General features: G+C 43.5%; 1 protein-coding gene across 1 annotated transcript in view; it reads right to left on the reverse strand.

The window, feature by feature from the left end:
• The window catches only part of dnah5 (dynein, axonemal, heavy chain 5), a 457,249-nt gene that overhangs the window by 270,347 nt on the left and 173,106 nt on the right, over positions 1 to 13,796 (reverse strand). Inside the window, 5 exon segments of the mRNA XM_070880791.1 lie at positions 1,626 to 1,789; positions 2,694 to 2,847; positions 3,106 to 3,305; positions 5,141 to 5,381; positions 12,565 to 12,803. Coding sequence (XP_070736892.1) covers positions 1,626 to 1,789; positions 2,694 to 2,847; positions 3,106 to 3,305; positions 5,141 to 5,381; positions 12,565 to 12,803 — 998 coding nt within the window.

A 13,796-nucleotide genomic window follows, 5' to 3' on the forward strand; every position in this document is an offset into this window, starting at 1 on the left:
CCCTCAAACTTTTCAGTCCAGGTGCAGCGTCGAGAATCCAGAACCCTCAGGACCGAAGCCATTCCGGATTCCGGGATTTTCTGGACTTTCGATCGTCTTTCTGATGTCACAAATCCGGAAACACCCTAGCCCAGGTTCAGGTATTTCCGGATTTCGGAATGTCAGAAAGGGCGGGGTTGTGGGGGGGGTCCTGCCAAGGAGCTGTTCGAGCCGGCCAGCCCCATCGATAAGGTCGTCGGGTGGGGCCCCACCGTGGATGAGCAGTTCGGGTGGCCCCCGCCATCGAGGAGGAGGTGTTTGGGTGGCCTCGCCGAAGAGGAGCTGTTTGGGCGGGACCCGCCCCCGAGGAGGAGACGTTCGGGTGGGCCCAGCCGAAGAGGAAGGTGTTCGGCGGGCCCCGTTGCAGAGGAGGTGTTCGGGCGGACCCAGCCGAAGAAGAGGTGTTCAGGTGGGCTCCACCACCGAGGAGGAGGTGTTCGGGCGGACCCAGCCGAAGAAGAGGTGTTCAGGTGGGCCCCACCACCGAGGAGGTGTTCGCGCCAGCAGGCCCTGTCGCGGAGGAGGTGTTCGGGCGCCGGCGGCAAGGCCCCAAGGTAAAGGCAGTGGTGGCGAGTGGGGCAAGGTGAGCAAGGTGAGCGGCAGCGAGGCCCGAGGCTGGGCAGCATCTCGGCAGGGTCGGCCGGTCCGGATTCCGGAACATTTTACAGATTCCGGACAACCCTGCCATAGATCGGTCCGGCGCCCGGAACATTCCGGAACTCCAGATTTTCGATGCTGCACCTCTATTTGGATTTCCGCAGAGATTCCTTCTATTACATTGTGAGAGTTCTAATTTGGTCAAAGTTATCGTAGTTATTCCAGTGTGAAATTATCGGATGTTTACAAAGGCCCAATCTTATTAAAAATTGACAAAGTTTAGGTAAAATCGAGTAAAGTGGGAAAGGGGTAGAAATTTGTCCCAATATTCATTTCAATGACTTTACTGGAACTGAATGTTGGGCAGGCCGTATAACAGGCAGCCAAAGTAACAGCACTTGTTTTGCACTACCGCCCAGACGAATTTCTACTCCAATATGTTACCAGGATGTTTGTGACTATTTACAACACATCTCTTTTCAAATGAAATCCAGGGTGTAACAGCAGGACCTAACAAGATTTGAAAAACAAAAAAGAATTTTAAGTTGTGGGGATAATAAAACGGTGGGAAGAAGGGCAGGCAGGACAAGGGCAGGAAGACAAAGTCAACCATAACATTTAATATCTGCTTCTCACAATATGAGGATTACAATTAAATAGTTAACAGATTTTAGTTCAACTAGAAAAAACTAATAGAAATGTTTTGCAGTGTATTGTATTTCTATTATTTAATATTTAAAATCAGTTTAAATTTTAAATAAAATAATTTTACAGGTGTAATATTGGAAAAAAATGGCTAAACTATGAACTCAAAAATTAAACTAAGTTCACAAGATTATAAACAATAAATAAACTTAAATAAGTCTTCTGCACATTTCAAAGAACTGAGTCAGATTTCAAAATTTTAAAGCCCGTCTGAATCAGTTTGACTGAAACAGACCTGCGCACATTAGTTTAGTTAATGACACCTCATCGGGTTGAACTCTTACCCGGTCAAAGACTTCTGACAGATTTCCAGCTGTTCCAGTAAATGTGGTAAAAGCTGTCCCATGGTTTCATCGCCCACACAGCACTGCACTACATTTGGAGTCTCATGAGACCGAGTCATGATCTTCACCCAAGATTTGTCAATGTTTGAAAAACGTTTTGCTTCCTTTAGTCAAAGTAGAATTACAAAGGTAAAATCAATTGCAAAATAATGATTAGTAATTCTGCTTACTTCCTAATCCCAACACAATAGTCTTACTGTTGCTGTTCCTAGATATATTTCTCTTGCTCCTGATATACATACACTTTGCAACTGTCTTTTATATTTTCCACTATACTTCCTTCATCTTCCTTCTTTGCAACTCTTGGCCTTCCTCTGCTTGACATTATAGTTCACCTTATCCTGTTTCTTCAGTGTGATTTTCAGAACTTTATACTCCTTTTATTTCTGCCTGTCATTGATGACACTGGAATTTGAAGAATCCTAAGTAGGGCAGGTCCTATGCAGGCGTTAGGCCCCTAATTTACATATTTACAGGGCCTTAAGCTAGCTTTAGGCTCCCATCCAGGACATATGCAAAAAGGGCCCCACAAATTTAACAGTGGGACCAACACCTGCGTAGATGGGCCATATGCTTTACGCCGTTTTACGCCCAAAAAACAGGTGCAACCCATATCACCCTTATGAATTCCTACCCCAATATGTTAGAAGCCAATATTCTGGTCTGGTCACACAACAACAGGGCATAGTAGAGATCTACTACACTGTGCCAAAGAGTGCTAGTTCAAGATTGCATCCTAGCCACATTAATTTCTCATCAAGCATAGCGGGAAGGAAAAGGCACATCTCAGCCACAATATTACTGGACATATATTCCTTAGAAATCAGATCAATAATCTAGTTTTGTCCACCAAGTATCTTCATTGCCATAGGCTAATTTATATGCCATGAACTTTGGCAGCTTCCAAAGATGGAATTTCATCTCGACAAAGGAAGCCTGGGTATTATCCCCAACCAAAGGAATCTGATGGATTTTAGACAATCAAAACTCCACCGGCCACTTCCATACCTTTGGGAGTTGCTTAGCAATGTCTCCACCTACAAATACTGCCTCCAAATAAATCCACAAGTTCTGTACAGTCATCCAGTTCTCAATAATATCAGTCGTGTTAGATAGATTGTGGACCCATTTCTGAATCTGTGCCTTGAAAGGAGTATTGTACCTGCCATGAAACAAAAGTACAAGACAATTAAATGGAATTTACCCAAAATGAACTACATTTGTACAATTCCTTTTCTACACCATCCATTTAATGATAAATATTTTGAAAAGATTATGTATATTTATAGAGAAAGATTAACCTATATTATGTAACGATTTGCAAACAACCTGAATAAAGCCATGAAAATCTGTTTTTATAATTGAATGGCCAGCTAATTTGAGAAAATGTTATGAATAAGCTATGTATGCAACTACTAACCTGTTACTCATCAGTGAGCCCAAGACCATCAAACTGTCCTCCATACTGGCAATGATTTCTGATGTACTGTCTCCTCTCAGCAGAAGCTCACCACGTGTTTTGAAGCTGGCAAAGGTGAATGTTTTGCTATCCCATTCTGCTATAACCTGCTTCAATTTCTGCTCAATATCTTTCTCTTTCACTGCACTAATGCAAATATCCTGTAATAAACAAACAAAACAGATTCAACTGGAAGATCTTGTTTGTATGTGAGGTATTTTAAGTACAGACAATACACAAATGGTTGAAGCATCCATCATGAAATCAAAAATGCTTATTCAAATATGAACGATTATATTTTTCTGGTAGTATTTTTCACTTTTTAAATATGCATCTCCAGACCACAAACCATCTGTGGCTGATGAAGAAATAGTTTACATAGTCGAAGAACTTCAATGATGCTACTGTAAGTGTGCATACAACAGCACCTGGGAAATGCCCTTCCAAATATCTCTGTGCAGCAAGCTGTCTGGCTTCAATTTTCCCACGGCAATGCAGCAGAAATTGGTAATTCTGTGGTGGGAGAAGTCAAGCCTCCATTTGCCCTACCCCCATTCACCAGCCATAACATAACAGCAATGATGTCCTGATGCACAAGTCACCATTCCACCTGCACATTAACTTTTGTTGTAAAGACATATGTACAAAGCAGCAGTGAAATTTATTATTTGCGCCCATGTAGTAAAATAAATCAGAAACATTGGACTTAATTCTTAATCTTCATATTTTTATGGATCTTGTATTTTCATGTTAAAAAAACATTTCATTTGGATATTGGTCAAACTAAGTAATTCATGAGCATTGTCCTATATTGACACGTGTGCAATTTTAAATTTTAGGTTTTATGGGTCACAGCACAATCCAAAATTAAGAATATGATGGTTTTAGAGCTGTGATTAACTGGTGCCAGATAGTTTATCCTTTTTTTAAACAAGTAAATGGTTAATTATTTATTTTGTTTTCCCCGGTTTTAATTAACTTTATGTTGCCAATCCTTTTTTTTTAAATCACAAAAATATAATGACTGAAAGTTCTGTATACCAATCTCTTGAAAGATATCTCCAACAGAAGATCTCAACAGTGTGTAAACTTGGATGAAATATCAGTGATGTTTATAGTTGCAGCAGACAAAATATTATGGTATCCAACAGCAAAATTGAATATTCAAATCATGCCCTTAAGACAGCGGGGGCGAAATTGCCCACCGTCGGAAACGCGGCACACCTACCCTTTCAGATGTTTTTACCGGCGCAGTTCATGTGGTGGCCTCTTGAGTGAAATTCCGCTTGTTGGCTTTAATAGGGGCACAAGTGCGGTGGTGAGCAGAAGTTCGCACACTAGAGGGGTGGAAGTTGGGGGCAGGTGGACTGTCCTCTACTGTCATTCATCAGCGTAGCGCTCACATTATCGCACTGGCGCGGCACCACATCTCTCCCCTTCACTTAAAGGGGAGAGCCGCTACCATTATTTAAGTTAGGTCCACTGGGCCATCGGTGAGGGTTTCGGCTGGGCCAGCGGCCTGGCACCCAAGAGGGGGTGCCAGGCTGCATGTTGGCAGTCCGGCCAAACCCGGTGGCATAATTGTCAGCCCAACATGGCAGGCGGGCAACAAAAAAAATAAGATGGTGGCTGCGGCAGTAGGTCCTCCCCTTTAATGGCAGCTGCACCGCGTTTTTGAGCACACTCCCAGCACAGTGCCAAGATTTTCTTGGCGGAATTTCGCAATCGAGAGGGGAACATCAGCGGTGCACGCTCTGATGACGCACTTAGGACAAGATCGGCAGCAACGGAGCAATAGTGGGGGGGAGCGGGTCACCACCGGGATACCGCAGTAGTGGAATTTTCAAAATGGCGAGCATTCCATGAAAAATCGATGGCCATTGCACTCCGCAGCATGGCCGCTGATTTCCGACGGTAACAGGCCTTAAGGGAAGGGGCAATTTCGCCCCCTGTGCATCTTACAAAAACATTCCACTTTTTAGCATGCAACAAATACCTCAATTTCCTCTTTATACTTCAGTATAGAGGCTTCCATAATGTTTCTCAGCTTGAAAGTTTCACTTTCCACATCAAAGCTGTGTCCTGTGGTTTCTGCAATTCGCTTCCAGTGCCGTAACATCATAGCTTTGTTTGACATGTGCTCCAGGAGAGGGCAGCACTCGCTGAAATCATCAATGGTTTGCTTCAGATCCAGGAATGCTTGCCACTTCTTCAAAGCACGAGGAAGCTTGCGACATCTGAAGTATAAGAAAATAATTGAAATACAAATGAAAAGGTGAACAACACTCAGAAATATGTTCATAACTTTAGATTGTCACAGCCATCACCTAAATACATTTTTCATCTTTTTTTCTGTTGATGATCAAGGGGAGGGATGTCAGCGTTGGAGGATGGAACATTCATGTTTTGCATCGAGTGCCATTATTAATTACTTTACAGTCAAGTTTAGCTGTAGATTAAAAGGGGGAAATTTTACAGATTCCCACCTTCTGAGCACATATCAGAAATTTGGGCTTCTACCCGCATGATTTTCCAACAGAACATTATTGTGTGGATTCACCCCAAATTCGGAGATGCAAAGCATCCTGCCAGGAACACAAATTTGTAACATTACCATAAACTTTGCTTCAACTATTCCATCAATGTACCTTAAAGGAGTTATATCTTGTAAAATAAACTAAAGGATTTTCTAACTGAAATAATAATTGGAATGATTATCCTTGCATTTTTCAGGAGGTCACTTTATTTTATTTGAAATATATTGCAAGATAAGTTAATGAAACTCTGCCACAGCACAAAATATAACAATATTGACCTGACTACTGAGAACAACTGTGGTGGTAATTTAACTTGTTGGCCAATGGGGAATTTAGAACTTATACATTGTGCAGCAGCAACAGCCTGAAAAACATAAGTCATGAAGCAGAAGAAAATTCTACAGCACAGGGGTAATGCAACTAAATTAAAAAAAACGTAAGGGTTCTGAAACCCTGCTTCAATAAATGGAGGGAAAAATAGTAAAAAAGACAAAATTAAAGCTCTTTATCTGAATGCACACAGCATGCGTAACAAGATAGATGAGTTAACGGCACATATAGAAATAAATGGGAATGATCTGATAGCCATTACAGAGACCTGGTTGCAAAGTGACCAAGGCTGGGAACTGAAAAAACTGGGGTATTTGACATTTTGGAAGGATGGAAAAGGAGGTGGGGTAGCTCTGTTAATAAAAGATGGAATCAGTGCAGTAGTGAGAAATGATATTGGCTCAGGATGGTCAAGATGTAGAATCAGTTTGGGTGGAGATAAGAAATAATAAGGGAAAGAAGTCACTGGTGGGAGTGTTCTATAGGCCCCCGAACAGTAGCTACACTGCAGGACAGAATATAAACCAAGAAATAATGGAGGCTTGTAAGAAAGGCACTGCAACAATCATGGGCGATTTTAATCTTCATATAGATTGGACAAATAAAATTGGCAAAGGTAGCCTTGAGAACGAGTTCATAGAGTGTATTCGGGATGGTTTCTCAGAACAATATGTTGTGGAGCCAACCATGGAGCAGGCTATTATAGATCTGATAATGAGATGGGGTTAATTAATGATCTCATAGTAAAAGATCCTCCAAGGAAGAGTGATCATACCACGTTAGAATTTCAAATTTAGTTTGAGGGTGAGAAACTTGGGTCTGAAACTAGTGTCCTGAACTTAAATAAAGATAATTACAAAGGTATGAAGACAAAGTTGGCTAAAGTGGACTGGGAAAATAGATTAAAGGATAACATGGTAGCTAAGCAGTGGTAAACATTTATGGAGATATTTCATAACTCTCAGCAAACATGTATTCCAATGAGAAAGAAAGATTCTAAGAGAAGGATGAACCATCCATGACTAACTAAGGAAGTTAAGGATGGTATCAAATTGAAAACAAAGGCATACAATGTTGCAAAGATTAGTGGTCGACAAAGGATTGGGATATTTTTAGAAACCAGTAAAGGGCGACTAAAAAAATAAAAACGAGAGAGAAGATAGATTATGAGAGTAAACTCGCAAGAAATATAAAAACAATCACTATCACTAGAGAAAAAGTACTAGGCAAACTAATGGGTCGAAAGGTGGACAAGTCCCCTGGACGTGATGGTCTACAAAAAATAATAACGAGAGAGAAGATGGATTATGAGAGTAAACTAGCAAGAAATATAAAAACAGACAGTAAGGGCTTCTACAGGTTTTTAAAAAGGAAGAGAGTAGCTAAAGTTGGGTTGGACGCCACCGCCTAGGTCCCTTCGGCCAGTTCGACGTCGCCCGAATCTGTCAGCACGATGAGCTGGTGTGAGACCACAAGAACAGGCATGAGCAGGTGTGGAGTCCTTTCGGCCCGGGATGGGCTCCGCCGGTGCAGAGTCCTTTTGGCCCGGGGCCCGGGGCGGTGCAGACGTTCAACCCAACGTCTTATACTCCTAACCAACTTTTAATTAATTTTTAATCTTTTAATCAACTTTTAAACTAATTAAACAATTTGGGAGAACTTTTAAAACTTACATTTTAGTCTCTTAATCAAAATACTTTTACATATCTGTTATTAATCTACATCTTTGACTTTTTAACAACTTTTAGAAACTTTTTAAACAAATTGAAAATCTTTATCAACTTTTAACTTTTAAAATAACTTTGGAAGTCACCTTCCTAATGCCTGTCCCCCAACCAAGCCTCGGGCCATCTACCATCAATGGCACTACTCGGCGCCGAGCTTGTGGCCAACACTTTGCCGTAGGCAATTAGGCTTATAGAGCTGTGCCTGGTCTCCAGTTGTCTTGGACCCCCTTGCCACTGGACCAAGACCTCGCTCAGCTAAGCCCGTGTGGTTGCCGGTGTGCAGCGGCCACCCCACGTTAAAAGAACTCACACACAGGCATCTTCCACTCCGTCAGTATGAAGTTCGGGACCTGGAACGTCAGGACCCTCATAGACAATCCCAACAGCAACAGGCCAGAATGCTGCACCGCCATAGTTGCCCAGGAACTCAGACGTTTTGACACTGACATCACCGCCCTAAGCGAGACCCGGCGGGCAGGGGAAGGCCAGTTGGAGGAACATGGTAGAGGTTACACCTTCTTCTGGAAAGGGAAACCAGAGGCAGAATGCCACCTTCATGGAGGCGGCTTTGCTGTCAAGAATGAGCTGGTCGACCGCCTCAAAGACTCCCTCTGTGGGGTTAACGAACGCCTCATGACTCTTCGTATTACCCTATCCGAGAACCAATGCGCCACAGTCATCAGTGCGTACGCCCCTACACTCGATGCAACGGATGAGGCTAAAGAGGGCTTTTATTCCAACCTCGAGACATCCTTGTCCTGCGTCCCCATGGGTGACAAATTGATCCTCCTGGGTGATTTTAATGCCAGGGTCAGCAAAGACACAGCCCTCTGGGGAGGCGTGATTGGCAGAGAGGGGGTAGGGAAAGCCAACTCCAGTGGTATCCTACTCCTGACAAAATGTCTAGAACATGAACTCCTCATCACCAATGCCCTGTTCCACCAGAGGGACAAATATAAGGCATCGTGGCAACACCCTCACTCCAAACACTGGCACCTGCTTGACTATGTCATTGTCCGAGCCAGGGATCGTAAGGATGTGCGCATCACCCGCGCCATGACAGGAGCTGACGACTGCTGGACGGACGACCGCCTAATCCGATCCATCATCAACATTAACATTGCCCCAAAGCAGAGGGGACAGCAGAAGCAGTTCCGCAACAAAGTTAATGCCGGGGCACTTAGAGACCCCTATACAGCTAGCTGGCGTGCCTTGATGACCCTGAGATGCTGAATGCCCACAGCGCTTGGTCTGCTCTACAGGCCTCTATAACCAGTGTGTGTGAAGAGACACTTGGTCACTCAACCAGAAAACATCAGGATTGGTTTGATGAAAATGATCAGATCGAAGAACTGATAGATCGCAAGCGCAAAGCATTTCTGAGCCTCAAGCAACAACCCAATTCGGGAGCTGCAAAACAACATTACAGATGGCTCAAGGCTCAGGTCCAACAAAAAACCCGGGACCTAAAGAACAGGTGGTGGATGGAGAAAGCACAGGAGATACAACAACTGGCCGACAGCCACGATATGCAAGGATTCTTCACTGCAGTCAAGGCCACCTACGGTCCAAACTCCCAAGGCCCCACCCCACTCCTGGCCAAGAACGGGGAAACACTCACCAAGAACACTGAGGCTATCAGGGCTCAATGGAAGGAGCACTTTGAAGATCTCCTCAATCGAGACTCTGCCTTTGACTCGAGTGTTCTCGACTCCATCCCGCAGCATGCGACCCGCCACCAACTCAGTGAAACTCCAACGTTGCACGAGGTAGGCAAAGTCATAAAACAGCTGAAGAATAACAAGGACTCAGCTCCACTTCCCTTTTCGCTCCCTGCCCGCTCCGCTTTACTACCTTATCACTCAAAAATCTGTCTATCTCCGCCTTAAATATATTCAATGACTCAGTCTCCACAGCTCTCTGGGGCAGAGAATTCCATAGATTTACAACCCTGTCTCCTCATCTCAGTTTTAAATGGGCGGACCCTTATTCTGAGACAATGTCCCCTAGTTTTAGTTTCCCCTAAGTGGAAATATCCTCTCTGCATCCACCTTGTCGAGCCCCCTCATTATCATAAGTTTCAATAAGATCACCTCTCATTCTTCTGAACTTCAATGTGTATAGGCCCAACCTACTCAACCTATCCCCATAAGTCAATCCACTCATCTCCGGAATCAACCTAGTGAAACTTCTCTGAACAGCCTCCAATGCAAGTGTATCCTTCCTTAAATACGGAGACCAAAACTGTATGCAGTACTCCAGATGTGGCCTCACCAATACCTTGTACAGTTGTAGCAGGACTTCTCTGCTTTTATACTCTATCCTCCTTGCAATAAAGGCCAACATTCCATTTGTCTTCCTGATTACTTGCTGTACCTGCATACTCACTTTTTGTGTTTCATGCACAAGGACACCTAGATCTCTCTGTACTGTCGCACTTGGCAATTTTTCTCCATTTAAATTATAATTTGCTTTTCTATTGTTTCTGCCAAAGTGGATAACCTCACATTTACCCACATTATATTCCATCTGTCAAAGAGTTCACGGAGTTGGTGGTAATATATTAGCATGGATAGAGGATTGGCTAACTAACAGAAAACAGAGAGTTTGGATAAATGGGTCATTTTTAGGTTGGCAAACTGTAACTAGTGGGGTGCCACAGGGATCAGTGCTGGGGCCTCAACTATTTATAATCTATATTAATGAGTCGGATGATGGGACCGTGCGTGCTAATACAAAGATAGGTGGGAAAGCAAGTTGTGAAGAAGACACAAAAAATCTGTAAAGGGATATAGACAGGCTAAGTGAGTGGGCAAAAATTTGGCAGATGGAGTATAATATGGGAAAATGTGAGGTTATCCACTTTGGCAGGAAAAATATGAGCAAATTATTATTGAAATGGAGAGAAACTACAAAATGCTGCAGTACAAAGGGATCTGGGGGTCCTTGTACATTAAACACAAAAAGTTAGCATGCAGATACAGCAAGCAATTAGGAAGTAAAATGGAATGTTGGCCTTTATTGCAAGGGGGATAGAGTATAAAAGTAGTGAAGTATTGCTACAACTGTACAGGGCATTGGTGAGACCATACCTGGAGTACTGCGTACAGTTTTGGTCTCTTAAGGAGGGATATACTTGCATTGGAGGCAGTTGATTCCTGAGATGAAGTGATTGTCTTATAAAGAAAGGTTGAGCAGGTTGGGCCTATACTTATTGGCGTTGAGAAGAATGAGAGATGATCTTATTGAAAGATTCTGAGGGGGCTTGACAAGGTAGATGCAGAGAGGATGTTTCCCCTCACGGGGGTATCTAGAACTAGGGTGCATGGTTTCAGAATAAGGGGTCGCCCATTTAAAACGGAGATGAGGAGGAATTTCTTCTCTCAGAGGGTCGTGAATCTTTGCAATTCTCTACCCCAGAGAGCGGTGCAGGCTGGGTCTTTCAATATATTTAAGGTGGAGATGGACAGATTTTTGAATGATAAGGAAGTCAAGGGTTATGGAAAGCGGGCAGGAAAGTGGAGTTGAGGCCAAAATCAGATCAGACATAATCTTATTGAATGGCGGAGCAGGCTCGAGGGACCAAATGGACTGCTTCTGCTCCTCTTTCTTATATTCTTATGATTTTTTGATTTACTCAGTGTATAACCAGCACTGGATCGCTAATCCAGCTGTGTCATTTTCATCATTCATAAACTGAAACACAAATGTAGCCAGCTAGTCCCAGGGTGTAGCAATGTTAGTAAATTCATATGAGCCTTATTCTCCTGCTTTGCTACAAATTTAAAAAGGAGCCCTAACAAGCATTCTGGAGCTCTCCAAATTGGTCATTAATTAACCATTATGGTTAGTGCTTGGAGAACAAAGTATATCTGCCGTTAAAATGTAGTGCTGCACATTCTAACTGCAGCTTTATTTTCAAAACAAATGATATGCATCCTCATGCATCTAATGTACTAGTTGGATATTTTCATTTGCCACACCAGCCGTCCTATAGATCTCTCAGCAATGACAACTTGCATTTTATAACCCTTTTAATGTAAACAGCATTCCAGAGTGCTTCACAGAGGCATGAGGAAAAATGGGCACCAAGCCAATAAAAGATCAGTAAGAGTGACTGAAAGCTTGTTCCAAGATGAGCATTTTAGAGAGGACTTGATGGGGAAAAAGAGGTGGAGAAGATGTGGTTTTTGCAGGGAATTCCAGAGGGTGGTATCTATGCTGCTGAAGACTGCCAGCAATTGTGGGACAAAGTGTTGGGTGGATGCACAACAGGATGGAGTCAGATGAACAGAGAGTTCAGAAGGGGATGTAGAGCTGGAAGAGATTACAGAACTAGAGAGGTGTTAGGTAATTAAGGGTTTTAAAAGCAAGGACAGGGATTTTAAATTTGAGATGCTAAGGCATGGTAGGCCATTGTAAGTCAGCAAGGATGAGGTGATTGACAAGCATGTCGACACAGGCAACTGGAATTCATGATGGGTGGAGCATGGTAAGTATTGAGACAGCATTAGAGTGACTGAGTATGGAGATGACAAAAGCATGGATGAGGATTTTAGCAGCTGATCACCTGGGGTAGGGGCAGAGGTTGATAATAGTACTGCAATGATGAAGAGTATCTGAGGTCGGAAATTAATGAGATAATTTAAGTTCCTGAAGGTGCTGCAAAATGAAAAAAGCACAATATTTGTGGCTAAAGAAATAATTTGTTTAAAAGTTCTTTAAAAAGCCCCATATGTATTTACAGAAGCCCTGTGAATTGAAAATAACAGCACAATGACAATTTATGTCAATAATGAGCAGCTTCTCCAAAACGTAATAGTTACCTGGCCTGAAATTCCATGAGCTCATTGTTGATTTTTTCGATGTTGACCTCCGACCACAGAATGTCATTGTAACTGCTGACAGTATTGATCACATTGTTGTACAACCCATATAGCTTCTGGAGTAGAGTCAGCTGTTTCTTTATTTCCAACAGCTGAGGATACTCAGTAACAGACAGACCAAACAGCTCCTCACCACCTGTGTATGTGATGTACTTACGAAACAGGTTGTCAAATTGATTCTGGCAGTAAAACAAAATAATATATATATAATACATCTCTCTCCATAAACCACACAAATATTAAACATTAGTGAACTGATGAGCTACACAGTAAAGTGGTAGAAAATGAGTCATCCGGGAGGGCGCTGAGCACCTCGCGTCTCATCGCCGAGAGCATGCAGAAATCAAGCACAGGCAGCGGAAAGAGCATGCAGCAAACCTGTCCCACCCACCCTTTCCCTCAACGGTTATCTATCCCACCTGTGACAGAGACTGTGGTTCTCGTATTGGACTGTTCAGTCACCTAAGGACTCATTTTTAGAGTGGAAGCAAGTCTTCCTCGATTCCGAGGGACTGCCTATGATGATGATGAGAAAATGAGTGTGCCCGAGATTCACTATATGAGTCAACAATACCAGTAGTGGTGAGCAAAGTCCATGGGGGCGAAATTACCCTGTGCCCCGATTAGGGGCCGGGATTTTTAGCCCCCGGTGCAGAAGTCCCGCCCCCAATGCGGAATTGCCCTTACTGCCCCTGAAAGGAGGCGGAGTGCAATCTCGCGCGCTCCACTTCCTTTGGGGGCGGTAACCGGGGCGCTACTAGGGCACGGAGGGAAGCTCTACACAAAGCATTTCAGCGCCCTTCTCCTTCAATTAATGGAGTACCCAAGAGTCATTCAACCAAAAAAGATGGAGGCACGGGACACTGGCGCCCTCCCCTTTAAGGAGCACCCCGAGAGCGGATGTCGACCAGCTTCACTATCCGTGAATCTGGTGTTGACAACTGCTCGCGCCAGTCTCGCAGCCCCTGGGGTAATTTCCCCCGCGGGGCGTTAAAGGTTCATAGAAACACAGAAATTAGGTGCAGGAGCAGGCCATTCAGCCCTATGAGCCTGCACCGCCATTCAATAAGATCATGGCTGATCATTCAACCTCAGTACCCCTTTCCTGCTTTCTCTCCATACCCCTTGATCCCTATGGCCGTAGGGGCCATATCTAACTCCCTTTTGAATAT

The sequence above is a fragment of the Pristiophorus japonicus genome, chromosome 5 (genome assembly GCF_044704955.1).
Source record: "Pristiophorus japonicus isolate sPriJap1 chromosome 5, sPriJap1.hap1, whole genome shotgun sequence".
In the NCBI taxonomy this organism is placed as follows: Eukaryota; Metazoa; Chordata; class Chondrichthyes; family Pristiophoridae; genus Pristiophorus; species Pristiophorus japonicus.